This window comes from Geotrypetes seraphini, chromosome 11 (assembly GCF_902459505.1).
Source record: "Geotrypetes seraphini chromosome 11, aGeoSer1.1, whole genome shotgun sequence".
NCBI classification, from domain to species: domain Eukaryota; kingdom Metazoa; phylum Chordata; class Amphibia; order Gymnophiona; family Dermophiidae; genus Geotrypetes; species Geotrypetes seraphini.
In genome coordinates, this window is record NC_047094.1 from 11,057,698 (window position 1) to 11,074,246 (window position 16,549).

General features: G+C 44.3%; 1 protein-coding gene across 1 annotated transcript in view; it reads right to left on the minus strand.

The window, feature by feature from the left end:
- The window catches only part of NATD1 (N-acetyltransferase domain containing 1), a 30,937-nt gene extending 15,152 nt beyond the window's left edge, over window positions 1–15,785 (minus strand). The window contains exons 1-2 of the mRNA XM_033914117.1: window positions 15,624–15,785; window positions 6,577–6,695 (exon numbers count right to left, since the gene is read on the minus strand). Of these exons, the coding sequence (XP_033770008.1) occupies window positions 6,577–6,695; window positions 15,624–15,720 (216 nt within the window). The 5' untranslated portion in view covers window positions 15,721–15,785. The remainder of the gene's footprint in view (window positions 1–6,576; window positions 6,696–15,623) is intronic.
- Window positions 15,786–16,549: the final 764 nt, after the last annotated feature.

The window sequence follows — 16,549 nt, forward strand, 5'->3', positions numbered from 1 at the left end:
CAAATTTTCTCTCAGAAGCGTTGTTTGCTGACAAAATCTCAGGGGGGGGAGAAGGAATAGTGAAGTCGAATGTCTATACTTAAGGTGCTGAAATGCAATAAACCCTCACAGAATCAGAGAACGCATCTTCCTTCCAAACCGCTTCATGGACCGACTCTCTTTCTAGACTGTATCGAATAATGTTTTGTTTGTTGCTCAGTGTTTCAATTAACGAACATGCAAGCAATGAAATGAAATGACAATATTATGTGAGAAGAGAGCGCCATTATCTTCTGTTCTGAGCCACCAGGGATGGATCGGGATGGGAAGGGATTAGCTCTCCCTCTCTCTCGCACGTCAATGGCAGATTTCTGTGGGCTGTGCAAACATTCCATGAAGTCTTTCTTTATTAAAAGAGGGGCAACCTCTCCCCACCCCTCGATCCATTATACACACACAGTACCCTTATTCTGAACAGCAGTGTTAAAGTATCATCTGGGCCTGTACAAAGAAGAGCCTTCTCTATATTCCTGTCGGCCGCTGTACCACGGTACTCAGTCCCTGCAGCAGGCAGCCCCTTGCACAGCCGTAAACATGGTCAGGCCTCTCAGTGAAGGCCTGAATCTTTCAGGGTTCACAGTTTGACTGGAATCCAGCCTATCTGGTAAATATCCAGTTCTGTCTCTTCATTCCATCTCCCCCTCCTCCTTCATTTTAGCTAACATTGCTGCGTTCTCTCTCCTCTCAGGAGGAGATGCTCAAAAGCTTGTCATGGAAGTAAGACTGGTTCTAGACAGTCTTACTTGCAACTTTACATTACAAGCTCCCCAACGTAATGAACTTTCACCAAAATTTTCTTTACAAAGAAATTGAAATGCTGTTCTGTGCTCACAGAACAGGTGTAGAGAATGACAAGGGGACAATTTTTTCCCCTTGGGAGCTCATTTTCTTGTTCCGTCCCCGTGAGTTCTTTTCCTGTCCCTGCCCCATTCCTGCAGGCTCCGTCCTCATCTGCACAAGCCTCAAACACTTTAAAATCATAAGTGTTCAAGGTTTGTGTGGTTAAGAAACACTTTACAGGAATGGGATAGCGCCAAAATTCACGGGGACAGGGTCAAATTTTTTCCTGTGTCATTCTCTAAACAGGTGTTCACAGCCACGTTTGTCCATGTCGACGTTCTTAATTGTTTTGGGGTTGTTTTTTTTCCCTATCACAAATTGTAGTTTTCCCAACATCCCTTTCGTATCTAATAAGCCACGTTTGTCCATGTCGACGTTCTTAATTATTTTGGGGTTGTTTTTTTTCCCTATCACAAATTGTAGTTTTCCCAACATCTCTTTCGTATCTAATAAGCCACGTTTGTCCATGTCGACGTTCTTAATTGTTTTGGGGTTGTTTTTTTTCCCTATCATAAATTGTAGTTTTCCCAACATCCCTTTCGTATCTAATAAGCCACGTTTGTCCATGTCGACGTTGGGGATTGTTTTTTTTCGTATCACAAATTGTAGTTTTCCCAACATCCCTTTCGTATCTAATAAGCCACGTTTGTCCATGTCGACGTTCTTAATTATTTTGGGGATTGTTTTTTTTCGTATCACAAATTGTAGTTTTCCCAACATCCCTTTCGTATCTAATAGGCCACGTTTGTCCATGTCGACGTTCTTAATTATTTTGTGGGTTGGTTTTTTTCGTATCACAAATTGTAGTTTTCCCAACATCTCTTTCGTATCTAATAAGCCACGTTTGTCCATGTCGACATTCTTAATTGTTTTAGGGTTGTTTTTTTTCCCTATCACAAATTGTAGTTTTTCCAACATCCCTTTCGGATCTAATAAGCCACGTTTGCCCATGCCGACGTTCTTAATTGTTTTGTCTGTCTTCCCCACATTTTATTGTACATCGCTTTGTATTTTTGAAATTGCAATTTTATCAAAATATTTATTAAACTTGAAACTGGGGGAAGGGCAAAACCATCCCGAGCCAGAAATGCACCCTGTGCAGCACTATTCCTAGCGTTCCTGCCCAATCCACGGCATTGCAACCAAGAAGGGAAGGCAACGGACAGGCACAATGTTGGCGCTACCCGCATGTAGCTCGTTATGACCCTGGGAGGGGGGCCAGATCACTAGTCTGCTCTGAGGTGGGAAGGAAGGAAGGAATTTAAGAAAATAAATTATATTCCGTTCAACTGCACGATCCTTTGTTCTTGGCAGATTATAAAATTCGCATACGTAATCTCCAATTTAACCTTGATGTCTTTCAAAGACCAACATTCAACATCTATACTCTAAAAATACAAGGGTCCTTTTATTAAGGTACTCTAACTGATTTAGCGCGCACTAAATACTAAGGGCTCCTTTTACGAAGGTGCACTAGCATTTTTAGCGCACGCACCAGATTAGCACGTGCTATAGTGTGCGCTAGCCAAAAAACTACGTCCTGCTCAAGAGGAGGCAGTAGGGGCCAGCGCGCACGCTATTCCGTGCGTTATGGCCCTAACGCGCCTTCGTAAAAGGAGCCCAAAGTTGCCCATAGAATATAATCGATGCCTTAGAATTTAGCACTCGCTAAATCCGCGTACCTTAATCAAAGGAGCTCACAATTAGCTAACACATACAAAGAATCAAGTTTCAGGAGTTTTTGTTAGGAGTGTAATCTGATTTTGATTTTTGCATTGTATGTTTATTTTTTTGCAGCAATAATTCTGCCTCGAACTTTTCTTTGCGAGGATTTGGCGCGATATGAGATTACATATAACATAACATTTAGCTCAGGCAGAGGGAATTGGAGGAGAGGGCTTAAATCGTCTAGCCTTAAGTTTATATACCGCATTCTCTCTATGAAGATAGAGCTCGGCACGGTTTACAGGAATTTCAATATAAGGAAGGAAAAACATAAGAATTAGTGGTTATAAAGAGGGTAGCGAGATTTACATTTTTGAAACTAGTCAAGTTTTGAAATAATTGGAATAATTTTGGAATAATTGGAAGGAGCCCAGATTCCACAGCAGGGCAGGAAGGTTATTCCAAAGCTCAGTGATTCTGAAGAAAAGAGATTTCCCTAATTTTCCCGCATAGATGACGCCTTTTAACGAGGGGAAAGGTAGTTTAAGTTTTTGGGTGGATCTGGTAGTGTCAGGTTTCGTAGAATTCCAAGGTAGTGGAATTAGGGGAGGAAGAATGCCATGCAGGATCTTTAATGTTAGGCAGGCACATTGAAAGTGAACCCTAGAAATCACTGGAAGCCAGTGAAGTTTTGACAGAAGCAGGGGATAACATGATCAAATCTACTTTTTGCGAAGATCAACCTAGCCACAGTGTTCTGGATCCGCTGAAGTCTTTGAAGACTTTTCTTGGTTAGACTTAGAGTTACAATAGTCCAGTCTGGAAAGAATGATTAATTGTACAAGGACAGCAAAATGTTGGTGGTGGAAGCAGGATCTCACTTTTCTCAACATGTGAAGACTAAAAAAAACATTTTTTTAACCAGACAGTTGAGATGGTCATTAAATGAAAGTGTAGAGTCAATAATGATGCCCAAAACTTTGCTTGAGAATTCAATCTGCAGTGTGGGACCAGAAGGTAATGAAATGAGCGTGGGTAGCTGATCTAATTTGGGGCCAAGCCAAACTGTTCCCCCCACCCTCACTAAAAAAAAAAAAAAAAACAGAGGCAGGACTTTTCTAGGAGCAGATGCACTACAAAAGCATAGGAAACTGACCTAGTGCTAATAATGTGGGACTTGTGAGAAGAGCAGTGGGATCATATGGTCAGGTGCTGCCGCCCTATAATATAACATTCATGGGTCTTCTGATTCTAGCTGGTTTTGGAGTTTGGGTTGTTTTTTTTCGGAATATCTTTATTAGCAATTGCAAAAGGAACATACAACCAAGAGGGAAGCAGACAATAACAGGAGAAAACAGGCATGTAAAGCAACGAGCGTAAAAACATGGCAGCAATGAGAAAAAGTAACATAGAAACATAGAAATAGACGGCAGATAAGGGCCACGGCCCATCTAGTCTGCCCACCCTAATGACCCTCCCCTACCTTTGCCTAGTGAATAGAACCCACGTGTCGATCCCATTTGGCCTTAAAATCAGGCACGCTGCTGGCCTCAATCACCTGTAGTGGAAGACTATTCGAACGATCAACCACCCTTTCAGTGAAAAAGAATTTCCTGGTGTCACCTCGTAGTTTCCCGCCTCTGATTTTCCACGGATGCCCTCTTGTTGCCATGGGTCCCTTGAAAAAGAAGATATCTTCTTCCGCTTCGATGCGGCCCGTGAGATATTTGAACGTCTCGATCATGTCCCCCCTCTCTCTGCGCTCCTCGAGCGAGTATAGCTGCAGTTTGTCTAACCGTTCTTCGTACGGGAGATCTTTGAGTCCCGAGACCATCCGGGTGGCCAGTCTCTGAACCGACTCCAATCTCAGCACATCTTTGCGATAATGTGGCCTCCAGAATTGCACACAGTATTCCAGGTGGGGCCTCACCATGGATCTATACAATGGCATAATGACTTCCGGCTTACGGCTGACGAAACCCCTGCGTATGCAACCTAGGATCTGTCTTGCCTTGGATGAGGCCTGCTCTACCTGACTGGCAGCCTTCATGTCCTCACTGACGATCACCCCCAAGTCTCGTTCTGCTACTGTTCTTGTTAGGATCTCACCATTAAGGGTATAAGTCTTGTATGGATTATGGTTGCCTAGGTGCATGACTTTGCATTTTTTGGCATTGAAGCTAAATTGCCAGGTCCTAGACCAGCGCTCCAGTAGGAGTAGGTCGTGCATCATGTTGTCGGGCATTGAATCTTCGTCCGTTGTGCATTTGCCCACTACATTACTTAGTTTGGCGTCATCGGCGAATAATGCTCTGGAGACAACAACCGGCCCAGAGCAGCGATTGCCCGCTACCTGAACTGGAGAGAAAAGGAACTCCTTCTGCAAGCTTTCAGAAAACTGGACCATCTGGAATATGAAGGGAAGAAGTTGTTACTTTTTAATGACTATCCCCTCAAAGTGGCCTCTCTCCGCAAGGAAATGGCGCCCGTCTGAGCTGGTTTGTTTTTAGGGGTTTTGTTCTGAAGTACTTTCTTAGGCTCAAAAAACAAGTGGTTATCAGTGTATTTATCATGAAAATAATTTTTTTTAAATTTAATTTTTTATTGAATATAAAAGTAAACTAGATAAACCGTCTCTGTTATACTGCGATTCTTCAGTACATGAGAAGTCGCTGATGGCCCTCCGCTGAAAGCATCAGTCATCAGAGTAAAAAAAGAGACCATCATTTAGCATAAGAACATAGGAATAATCTTACTGAGTCAGACCAGTAGCCTGTCCTCACGGTGGCCAATCCAGATCAGTAGTACCTGGCAGAAACCCAAATAGATGCAACATTCTGGAATCCCAAAGAGTAACAAGATTCCATGCAGAATCTCAAAGATAGCAAGATTTGTTTTGAATGTGTATCCCGTGCTCAACAGCTGCCTTCTGACCTTAGGTGTGGAACACACACTCGCACAAAACACGCGCAAACTGCTACCGGCGGCTCCAACCTGCCGGAAAACTTTGCACAGTAAGAGGTGGGCGTAACGCCCTTCTCTGCATACAAGGAGTGTTCGCTTTAATACGATGGAGCTCCTTGTAATCCATTTGCATAGGGTTCACGGTAGCCTGCTGCCGGGATTGGTAGAAGCCCCCCCTCCCCAAGACCCTTTTATGCATCAAAGGCCGAGCGTCTTTTCATTTTGTTTCTACTGGGTAACATCTAGTAACGCAATAGGATTAAGGCATTTTTGAAAATAAAAACAAAAAAACTTCTGTCTGGCTTCCTGAGGTAGCAGTCGCAAAACGTGGCTCGTGTCGAGGCCGGGGTCAACCTTTTTCGTCTGTTGGATTAAGATAAGTGTTTGGATTACCCTGTTCAAATTAATAAGACTGCATTATTATTTTGCAAAATGTCATTGGAAGCTTATGTGCTGTGATTAGAATCCTACAATCATACCGCTGGTATAACATTTGTGTACCTCTTGGTCACGAAAGGGATGCTGGGAAAACTACAATTTGTGATAGGGAAAAAAACCCAACCCCAAAACAATTAAGAACGTCGACATGGACAAACGTGGCTTATTAGATACGAAAGGGATGTTGGGAAAAGTACAATTTGTGATACGAAACCCCCCCAAAAAACAATTAAGAACATCGACATGGACAAACGTGGCTTATTAGATACGAAAGGGATGTTGGGAAAACTACAATTTGTGATAGGAAATCCCCCCTCCTCCAAAACAATTAGAGGACAAAATATAAGGACAGGCAGAAAAAGAATAATCAAAGCCTTTTGGAAGTCTTAACTGTCGAAAGTGTCTTTATACAGAAAGCTTTTTAGTAAACCTTTGAATTTATCTAATGACATCTCTTCCCTCAGTTGTTTTGGCAGTGAATTCCATGTTTGTGGGGCTACATCTGAAAAAATACGCTTTTTTCAGGTATTAATACATCTTAAAGATGGGACGGACAGGAGGTCATGTTTTAGGTCAGTTCATAAAGGGAAGTCGTGAATGGAGGGTGCAGTCAGGCCAGTGTTCACCTACCTTAGCCAGATGTTTGGCTATCCCTCTCCCTCTGTAGGCGTCCGGGACCTCCGTGTGCTGAAGATCAACAGTCTTTTTCCCTACATATTCATAGAGCAAGACCGCTCTGTCGTGGCAACCTGACCAGAAACAGGCAAGAGATACCGTGTGAGAAAAAGTCATTTAATCTCTATCTTAAGTTAATATTTAACTTGCAGCCAACAGAGGAAATAATTACTGGACTTTTAAATCACTCCCTGATAACATTCAGATTTAGGTGAGAAACTGCATCATAAGAAGCGGAGCCCCATTTTAGAGTTTGAAGTCTCCAGGTGGCATTTTGGAAAAGAATCTACTGATGTAGAGAGAGCCTTTTTGAAAATGCCTGCAGGAGCGCCATGTGTGTTTGCTGGCACGGGCAGCCTTTTCACCACTGTCGACCGCGAACGATTCAGAATATAGCTGTTCCGTATGATTTTTGGTTTGAAGATATGATTCAGTGAAAGCCTTCTATTCCACCTTACATTAAGCTACTGATGCCAGCACGAATTAAATTTAAAATTGGAATAACTATGTTTAAAACATTAATAGAAGTTGCTATGTCATGTCATGTGTAGGATATTGAGGGAGCTCAGAGAGGTTCTGGTGGGTCCTCTTAAAGATTTGTTCAATAACTCCTTGGAGACGGGAGAGGTTCCGTGAGATTGAAGAGTGGATGTCGTCCCTCTTTAACAAAAGTGGTCTCAGAGATGAAGCAGGAAACTATAGGCCGGTAAGCCTCGCTTCGGTTATTGAAAAATAATGAAAGTGTTGCTGAAGGAAAGGATAGTGAACTTTCTAGAATCCAATGGGTTACAAGATCCGAAGCAACATGGCTTCATTAAAAGTAAATCGTGCCAAACGAATCTGATTAAATTATTTGACAGGGCGACCAGGGACTAGTAATTTACTTAAGATTTCAGCAAAGCCTTTGATACGTTTCCACATAGGAGGCTCTCGAATAAACCTGACGGGCAGAATTTAAGACCCAAAGTGGTGAACTGGATTAGAACCTGGTTGACGGACAGAAGTCAGAGGGTGGTGGTTAACGGAATTCACTTGGAGAAAGGAAAGGTGAGCAGTGGAGTGCCACAAGAATCGGTGTTGGGGCTGATTCTGTTCAGTATATTTGTGAGTGACATTGCTGAACAGTTAGAAGGAAAGGTTTGAACTTCACTGAATGGTGGAATCATCTCTGTTCTATCAGAAAATAAGAAGAAATAATAGCATTTAAACAAAATAATATTTCCAGTTTTTTCAAGACATGGGCCCCTCTTGATACATACTGACTATGATTCTTTCATGCTCCCAACTTACTCGCTATGACGCAGCTTATTAATCTTTGTATCCTTAGAATCTATGGTTGTATTTTTGTATTGGTTTGTACTTTTTTATGTATTTTAAAAATTTTCAATAAAATGTTGAAAACAAAAAAAGGAAAGGTTTGCCTTTTTACGGATATCAAAATTTGTAATAAAGTGGACACCCTGAAGTAGTGGTCTCAAACTCGTGGCCCGGGGGCCACATGCGGCCCACCAGGTACTATTTTGAGGCCCTCAGTATGTTTATCATAATCACAAAAGTAAAATAAAACGGTGTCTTTGATCATCTGTCTCTTTAGCTGTAAATTACAATATTATTATTAAGACTTAGCCAAAAGGAAAGATTTATAAGGTATAAAGAGTTTTTACCTCCTGCAAAATGGTCATTTCTTTAATAAGACATTAACTATTTTTTTCTGAGGCCCTCCAAGGACCTACAAATCCAAAAGGTGGCCCTGCAAAGGGTTTGAGTTGGAGACCCCTGCCCTGAAGGGAGTGGAAAATATGAAAAAGGCAACTAAAAGTCAATGTGAAGAAGTGCAGTGATGATATGGGAAACAGGAAAATAGATTAGTCTCATTTCCTGGTCCATTTTCTACATCATCCATATCAGATGCTGTATTTAAAAATCACTAAGAAAGAGTTATAAAACAAAATTGAAAATAATCACATGCCTACACACACAAAATACACGCTTAATAATAATTAAGGGGCCAATTTAATAAACTGCAGTAAGTACCAGCATGCGCCTACATCACATTAAGGGCCTCTTCTATTAAAGTGCGTTAGCAGTTTCTAGAGCGGGAAGCTGCGCTGAATGGCTCGCGCAGCTCCCGACGCTCACAGAGTTCCTATGAGCGTCGGGAGCAGCGCAGGCCATTCAGTGCGGCTCTCTGCGCAAAAAACTGCTAGCGCAGTTTAATCGAACAGGGGGTACAAAGGATTACCGCATGACATGTGCTACCTCACAAAACAGATTAATTACAATAATCAGTATACAAATAATGCTGACCCTAACCCCCCGCTCTTCTACGAAACCGCGCTAGCGGTTTTTAGCACAGAGAGCCGCGCTGAATGGCCCGTGCTGCTCCCGATGCTCACTGAGCTCCTATGAGCATCGGGAGTAACGCGGGCCATCCAGCACGTCTCCCTGCGCTAGAAACTGCTAGCATGGTTTCTTAGCAGAGGGGGTAAGACTAAACATAAGAAAACTAATAGCACGGATGTACATTACCCCCCCCCCCCAAAAAAAAAAAAGATATTCATTTTAAATGTGACATATCGCTATATTTTGTGAGGGGATTCTGAACTTTTTTAAAAATATGCAAACATCCCTTTCTTTCCGCAAACTCTCTCTCGTACTTAGCAGTTAGACTTACTAAATTCCACCGTTCCAAGTATTCAACTCTTAAAAAGTCTTTCCAGTGAGCAAGAATTATTTTAATTGCTAAGTTAAGCAAAATTCATACAAATTTTTTTAATGGCTGCGCACTAAGGGCAAAATTAATATGTGTATATATAAAATATTGATGTAATAATTATCATAAACTTTTCATAATCAATTATCAAACATATACCAAACACATTAACAGATTTTTTTCTACAGTTTTCAACTATTTTCACCTTCACAGACACCACCAATAGTATAAAACCGTGAAAGTTAAATAAATGAAATGTCCACAATCAATAGTTCATCATCAAAATTGTTGTCACTCTTTATCCTGAGATAAAGCTTTGTATTGTCTTTCTATTTGCTTCTAAGACGAGTTGTGGAGAACGATATCATTTGACGATCTTAACAGCCTTCATTTTCAGCCCTTCTCAACACACGGCGGTGCTTCGCTAAAAGTGTCTTCAGCCGACAAGTCCTCTGTGAAGCTACTGTCCTGTTATCACTATATTCAATGACAACCATCGGAGAAGGGAAACCTTTCCATGGCTGCCCGGCTAAACCAGAATGAGGACATTCTGTGGCCATTAATTTGGAAAATGGGAAAAAGTGCCATTTTCCGGCCGCGGCATAAAATGGCCATAGCGTATGGGAAAGACCCGTGTAAAATAAAATTATTATTATTGGTGAAGCTCTTGAGTTTTCTAAATTCTTGACGATGGGATATGGGCCTGAGTTCCCATCTCTATGGTTGACTACACCGCCTACTAGGCCTCCAGGAACCTGCTTGTTGCTTTAAAACAGTGGTCTCAAACTCAGGGCCCGCCAGGTACTATTTTGAGGCCTTCGGTATGTTTATCATAGTCACAAAAGTAAAATAAAACCGTTTCTTGATCATAAATCTCTTTAGCTATAAATGACAATATTATGATTAAGACTTAGCCAAAAGGAAAGATTTATAAACTATAGAGTTTTACCTCCTGCAAAATGGTCATTTCTTTAATAAGACATTAACTATTTTTTTCTGCGGCCCTCCAAGTACCTACAAATCCAAAATGTGGCCCTGCAAAGAGTTTGAGTTGGAGACCAGGCAGGTAAATACTGTTTCATTCACATCTTTGATAGTGAGGGGGGGGGGGGGGAGGAGTTGTTGACCACTGAGAAAGTGTGGGTAGTCAGGCTTATATATCTGGTCAGTTTGGGCTCCTTTTGGCACTTCTTTGTTGTTAAAACAGGTCTAGCCCCAGACTTCCAAACTGAGCTCTGGACGTATTTTTAAATGTTCAATTATGGCATAAAAGCATCCAAGTCATAAATCTGCCCTAATCTCACCTTTGAGATTTAGACAAAACATAGAAATCAGTCTAGAACAGGAGTCTCAAAGTCCCTCCTTGGGTTTTCAGGATTTCCCCAATGAATATGCATGAGATCTATGTGCATGCACTGCTTTCAATGCATATTCATTGGGTAAATCCTGAAAACCCGACTGGATTGCGGCCCTCAAGGAGGGACTTTGAGATCACTGATCTAGAACATAGGTTTTGAAAATAGCTAATTGGAATGGTTTGGTTAAAACCCCCCTAAAAACACACGCCCATCTGCCCCTTTTTATACATCTTTCTTTTTTGAAAATCCTCCCTCAGTCATCTCTTCTTCAAGCTTAAGAGTACTTCGGAGAACAGGGGTAGGGAACTCCGGTCCTCGAGAGCCGTATTCCAGTCGGGTTTTCAGGATTTCCCCAATGAATATGCATTGAAAGCAGTGCATGCAAATAGATCTCATGCATATTCATTAGGGAAATCCTGAAAACCTGACTGGAATACGGCTCTCGAGGACCGGAGTTCCCTACCCCTGGTGTAGAAAATGGAACAAATAAATAGTGTGAAGAGTTTCAGCCTCTGATAACCAGACATCATAATGCCTCATTCTACCAATAAGAGCCAACCTCATCAGTGATGTCACAATGGCTTGATTGTCCTTTACTTGGCTCACTTTTACTACATTTTGATTTCTAGAGTGGTGCAGCGTAGTACAGAGAATGACACAGGGAGAAATTTTTCCCCATCCCCACAGGAACTCATTTTCCCCGTCCCATCCCTGTGAGTTTTGTCATGGTCCCTGTCTGCTCCATACCTGTAAGGTCTGCCTTAACCGCACAAGCCTCAAACACTTATGATTTTAAAATGTTTGAGGCTTGTGCAGATGAGGACGGAGCTTAGGCATTGGTGGAATGAGGCATTATGACATCACAATCTGAGCGCTAGAATGTTGCTACTTAGGATTTCAAGGGTTTGAGGCTTGTGCAGATGAGGACGGAGCTTAGGCATTGGTGGAATGAGGCATTATGACATCACAATCTGAGCGCTAGAATGTTGCTACTTAGGATTTCAAGGGTTTGAGGCTTGTGCAGATGAGGACGGAGCTTAGGCATTGGTGGAACGAGGAATTATGACATCACAATCTGAGCTCTACAATGTTGCTACTTAGGGTTTGAAAGGGTTTGAGGCTTGTACAGATGAGGATGGAGCTTAGGCATTGGTGGAATGAGGCATTATGACATCACAATCTGAGCTCTAGAATGTTGCCACTTAGGATTTTAAAGCATTTGAGGCTTGTGCAGATGAGGACAGAGCTTGTAGGAATGGGGCAGGGACAGGAAAAGAACTCAATGGGATGGGATGGGACGGGAAAATGTGTTCCTGCGGGGATGTCATTCTCTACTTAAGAGCCCTAGCCTTTCCTAATAGGAACGTCATTTCATCCCTTTCTATGTACTTTTTTCTAATTCCACTATATCTTGTTTTAGATGAGGCAGCCAGAATTAAGAACATAAGAACAGCCTTATTGGGTCAAACCAACAGTCCATCAAGCCCAGGAACCCATTCTCACAGTAGCCAATCCGGGTCCCTAGTACCTGACAAAAACCCAAAGAGCAGCATCATTCCATGCTACCGATTCAGGCCAAACAGTGGCTTCCCCCAGGTCTTTCTCAATAACAGATTATGGACTTTTCCTCCAGAAACTTGTCCAAAACCTTTCTTAAAACCAACTACGCTATCTGCTCTTACCAAAACCTCTGGCAATTGCGTTACAGAATTTAACTATTCTCAGAGTGAAAAAACTATTTCCTCCCATTGGTTTTAAAAGTATTTCCCTGCAGTTTCATCGAGTGTCCCCTAGTCTTGCAGACAATATTTAAGGAGCTGTTTCACAAATTTGCATTAAGATACTCTTTGCTTTGTTCTCTACGCCTTTCCTAATAATTCCCAACCTTCTGTTTGGGATTTTTTTTTTGTCACTCCTGTACATCGAGCAATGGATTTCAAAGTACAGTACTGTCTGCTATATTGTCTAGAACAGGGGTGTCAAAGTCCCTCCTCGAGGGCCGCAATCCAGTTGGGTTTTCAGGATTTCACCAATAAATTTGCATGAGATATGTTTGCATGCACTTCTTTCATTGTATGCTACTAGATCTTATGCATATTCATTGGGGAAATCCTGAAAACCCAATTGGATTCCAGCCCCTGAGAACAGGAGTTGCCCATGTCTGCACTAGATCACGTCCCTTTCTATTCCTTCTCTCTCTGTCTGCTTTCTTCCTTCCAGCATCTCCCCCCCTTCCTTGCAGCATCTCCAGTGGCATAGTAAGGGGGGTGGTCAGGGGTGGACAGCCTCGGGCACATTCTCGGTGAGGGTGAGGGTGCCGGCACCTGGCCACCCTCCCCCCCCCCCCCGCTCGTGTCCTCCATTCTCCAACCCCTGGTACCTCTTTTAAAATCTTTGACAGCGTGAGCAACTACTCTAGCCTGGCTCCCTCTGAAATCACTTCCAGGTCACGGAGCCAGAAGTGATGTCAGAGGGAAAGCTAGCGTGAGCCACAGGTGGAGAAGCTGTTCACGCTGATGAAAATTTAGAGGTACGGGAGTGGAAAGGGACAGCGCAAGTATGGCATGGGGGTGCAGAAGGAGTGGGGGAGTGTCAAGGAGGAAGCAACACCCCCCTGGGCGCCTCCCACCCACACTATGCCACTGAGCATCTCTCCGTTCTCTTTCCCTTCCATACAATGTGTTCTCACTGGAGCAACTTGAGACTCCGGGCAAGTCGCTTAACCCTCTGTTGCTCCAGGTACAAAAAAAGTCCCTGTATATAATGTGTAAAGCACTTTGTATTACTACTACTTAACATTTCTAAAGCGCTGAAAGGCGTACACAGCGCTGTACATGAGCATTTAAGATGTAACAGAAGAGCTTACAATTTAGTTTAGACAAACAGTACATACAGGGGTTGGGGAGTTTTTCACAGGGAGAATGGTAAGATAAGCCTAAGTATCTTTAAGTGGGAGTTAGGAGTTCAAAGCAGCCTAAAAAAAAAAGTGAACTTTTTAGCTTGGATTTAAATACTGCTAGTGATGGAGCTTTTAGTATATCAAGTCCCTTTCCCTTCCCTGTCTGTCTCCTTCCATCAGCATCTCCTTCTCTCTCTTGCCTTCAATCCAGCATCTCCCCCTGCATCTCCTTGTGACTCTGGGCAAGTCACTTAACCCTCCGACGTCCCAGGTACAAAATAAGTCCCTGTATATAATCTGTAAACCACAGAGGCAGAGTACCGAGTCCCTTTCCCTTCCTCTCTCTCTCCCTCCTTCCATCCAGCATCTCCCCCTGCATCTCCTTGTGACTCTGGGCAAGTCACTTAACCCTCCAATATCCCAGGTACAAAATCCCAGTATATAATCTGTAAACCACAGACAGGCAGAGTATCGAGTCCCTTTCCCTTCCTCTCCCTCCTTTCATCCAGCATCTCCCCCTTCCATCCAATGTGTCTCCCTGCATCTCCTTGTGACTCTGGGCAAGTCACTTAACCCTCTAACATCCCAGGTATAAAGTCCCAGTATATAATCTGTAAACCACAGACAGGCAGTATATCAAGCCCCTTTCTGTTCCTCCTTCCATCCACCATCTCCTCCTATCTCTTCCCTTCCTTGCGGCATCTCTCCTTTCTCTCCCCCTTCCATCCAATGTGTCCCCCTGCAACTCCTTGTGACTCTGTGCAAGTCAGTTAACCCTCCCACATCCCAGGTACAAAATAAGCCCCTGTATATAATCTGTAAACCACAGACATAAAGAGTATTGAGTCCCTTTCCCTTCCTCTCTCTCTCTCTCTCTCCCTCCTTCCATCCAGCATCTCTCCCTTCCATCTCCTTGTGACTCTGGGCAAGTCACTTAACCTCTGTTGCTCCAGGTACAAAATAAGTACCTGAAAACATAAAGTGTTTTGTAACCACAGAAAGGCAGTATATCAAGTCCCATTCCCTTCCTTTCTTTCTCTCTGCCCCCTTCCATCCAATGTGTTCCCACTGCATCTCCTTGTGGCTCTGGGCATGTCACCTAATCCTCCAAGGTCCCAGGTACAAAATAAGTCTCTGTATATAATCTGTAAACCACAGACAGGCAGAGTATGGAGTCCCTTTCCCTTCCTCTCTCCTTCCATCCAGCATCTCCCCCTTTCATCCAATGTGTCCCCCTGCATCTCCTTGTGACTCTGGGCAAGTCACTTAACCCTCCAACGTCCCAGATACAAAATAAGTCCCTGTATATAATCTGTAAACCACAGACAGGCAGTATATCAAGTCCCTTTCTGTTCCTCCTTCCATCCATCATCTCCTCCTATCTCCTCTCTTCCTTGCAGCATCTCTCCCCCTTCCTTCCAATGTGTCTCCATGCAGCTCCTTGTGACTCTGGGCAAGTCAGTTAACCCTCCAACATCCCAGGTACAAAATAAGTCCCTGTATATAATTTGTAAACCACAGACATACAGAGTATTGAGTCCCTTTCCCTTCCTCTCTCTCTCCCAACCTCCCTCCTTCCATCCAGCATCTCCCCCTTCCATCCAATGTGTCCCCCTGCATCTCCTTGTGACTTTGGGCAAGTCACGTAACCCTGTATAGAATATGTAAAGCGCTTTGCTGGGAACCCCAGAAAGGTCCCAAAGCCGCCCCCTCCCCCCTCCCATTTGTTAAAAGCTTGGAAAAACTTCGTGGCTGAGTCCAGGGTTTCAAAGCAGAACTTTGAGGAAATCAAAAGCGGCCCCGTCTTAAGGTGTAAAATAACCCCCCCCCCCCGCTTCTGCCCAAATAGCTTGCAATAAAGCGGGCGCTCATCTAGCAACAGCCCCCCAGCCCAGGGCGCAGCTGAGCCACTTCCCTCCCTGCACCCTATTTACATGCATACAGTCCCTGCTCAGAAGAGCTTACAATCTAATCTAAGCCTTGCGAGGCTGGCACCGGCTGACCCCCCCCCCCCCCCGGATCGGGCACCCACCGTTCAGCCTGATCGTGAACTGCCGGCGCTTGCGGTCGTGCTCCACGCGGATCGGGAAGCCTTGCTCCAGGGCACCGAGCGGGCCGGAGTGCGCCATGCCCGTCTCGCGCCCCTCCGCAGACCCCGGAGGAGAAGGAGGAGGAAGTCGCGGCGATCACAACAAGGCGGTGGAACCCGGGAGATCAGCTGTGAGGTCACGTGCGGCCCGCCGGGCCCAATCGCAGCGGACGTTCGATTCTTAAAGAGCCTCTCGCACTTCTCTGCACGCCTTCTTGCCATTGCGATCTGCTTCGTGCCTAAGGGAGTTCGATCTAACCACTTAGGGGGGGGGGGATTTCCCCCTTTACTGGCTGGCTTTCGGTGAAGTTGTGCCCAGGTCGTGCCCCTGCCCCTCCACCAGGCCATCAGGGCAAGGAGCAGGCCTCTTGCATTTAGCCACAAATGAAGAAGCGAAAGGGGGCAACCCTGACCAGGGCAGGATTAACCAATAGGCCAAGTAGGCAGGTGCCTAGGGCCCAAAATGGTCAGGGGAGCCCGATGAAGGAGGGCATCAACATTGTTTTTTCCAAATGGCAATGGGCCCCTCCAGCATCGATTGGCAACGCGGCCCCCCCCCCCCCCCCCCGATCAGCAACACGGGCCCCACGCCAATTGGCAATGCAGCCCCCCCAATCAACGGAAAGTAAGACAAGCAAGCAACGCGGGTAAGAAAGGCAACGGGAACTGTAATTATGCAAGCGGTGCTGCATGCCCAAAGCTTCCCTCTGACGCAGCTTCCTGTTTCCACCTAGGCGCATGATGGGGTGGGGCGGGGAAGGGGGCCCAATGTACTTGTATGCCTAGGGGCCCTCCACGAATTAATCCTGCCCTGACCAAGCCATATTCGCATTTAAAAGATTTTCGGGTGCAAAAAAAAAAGTCAGGCG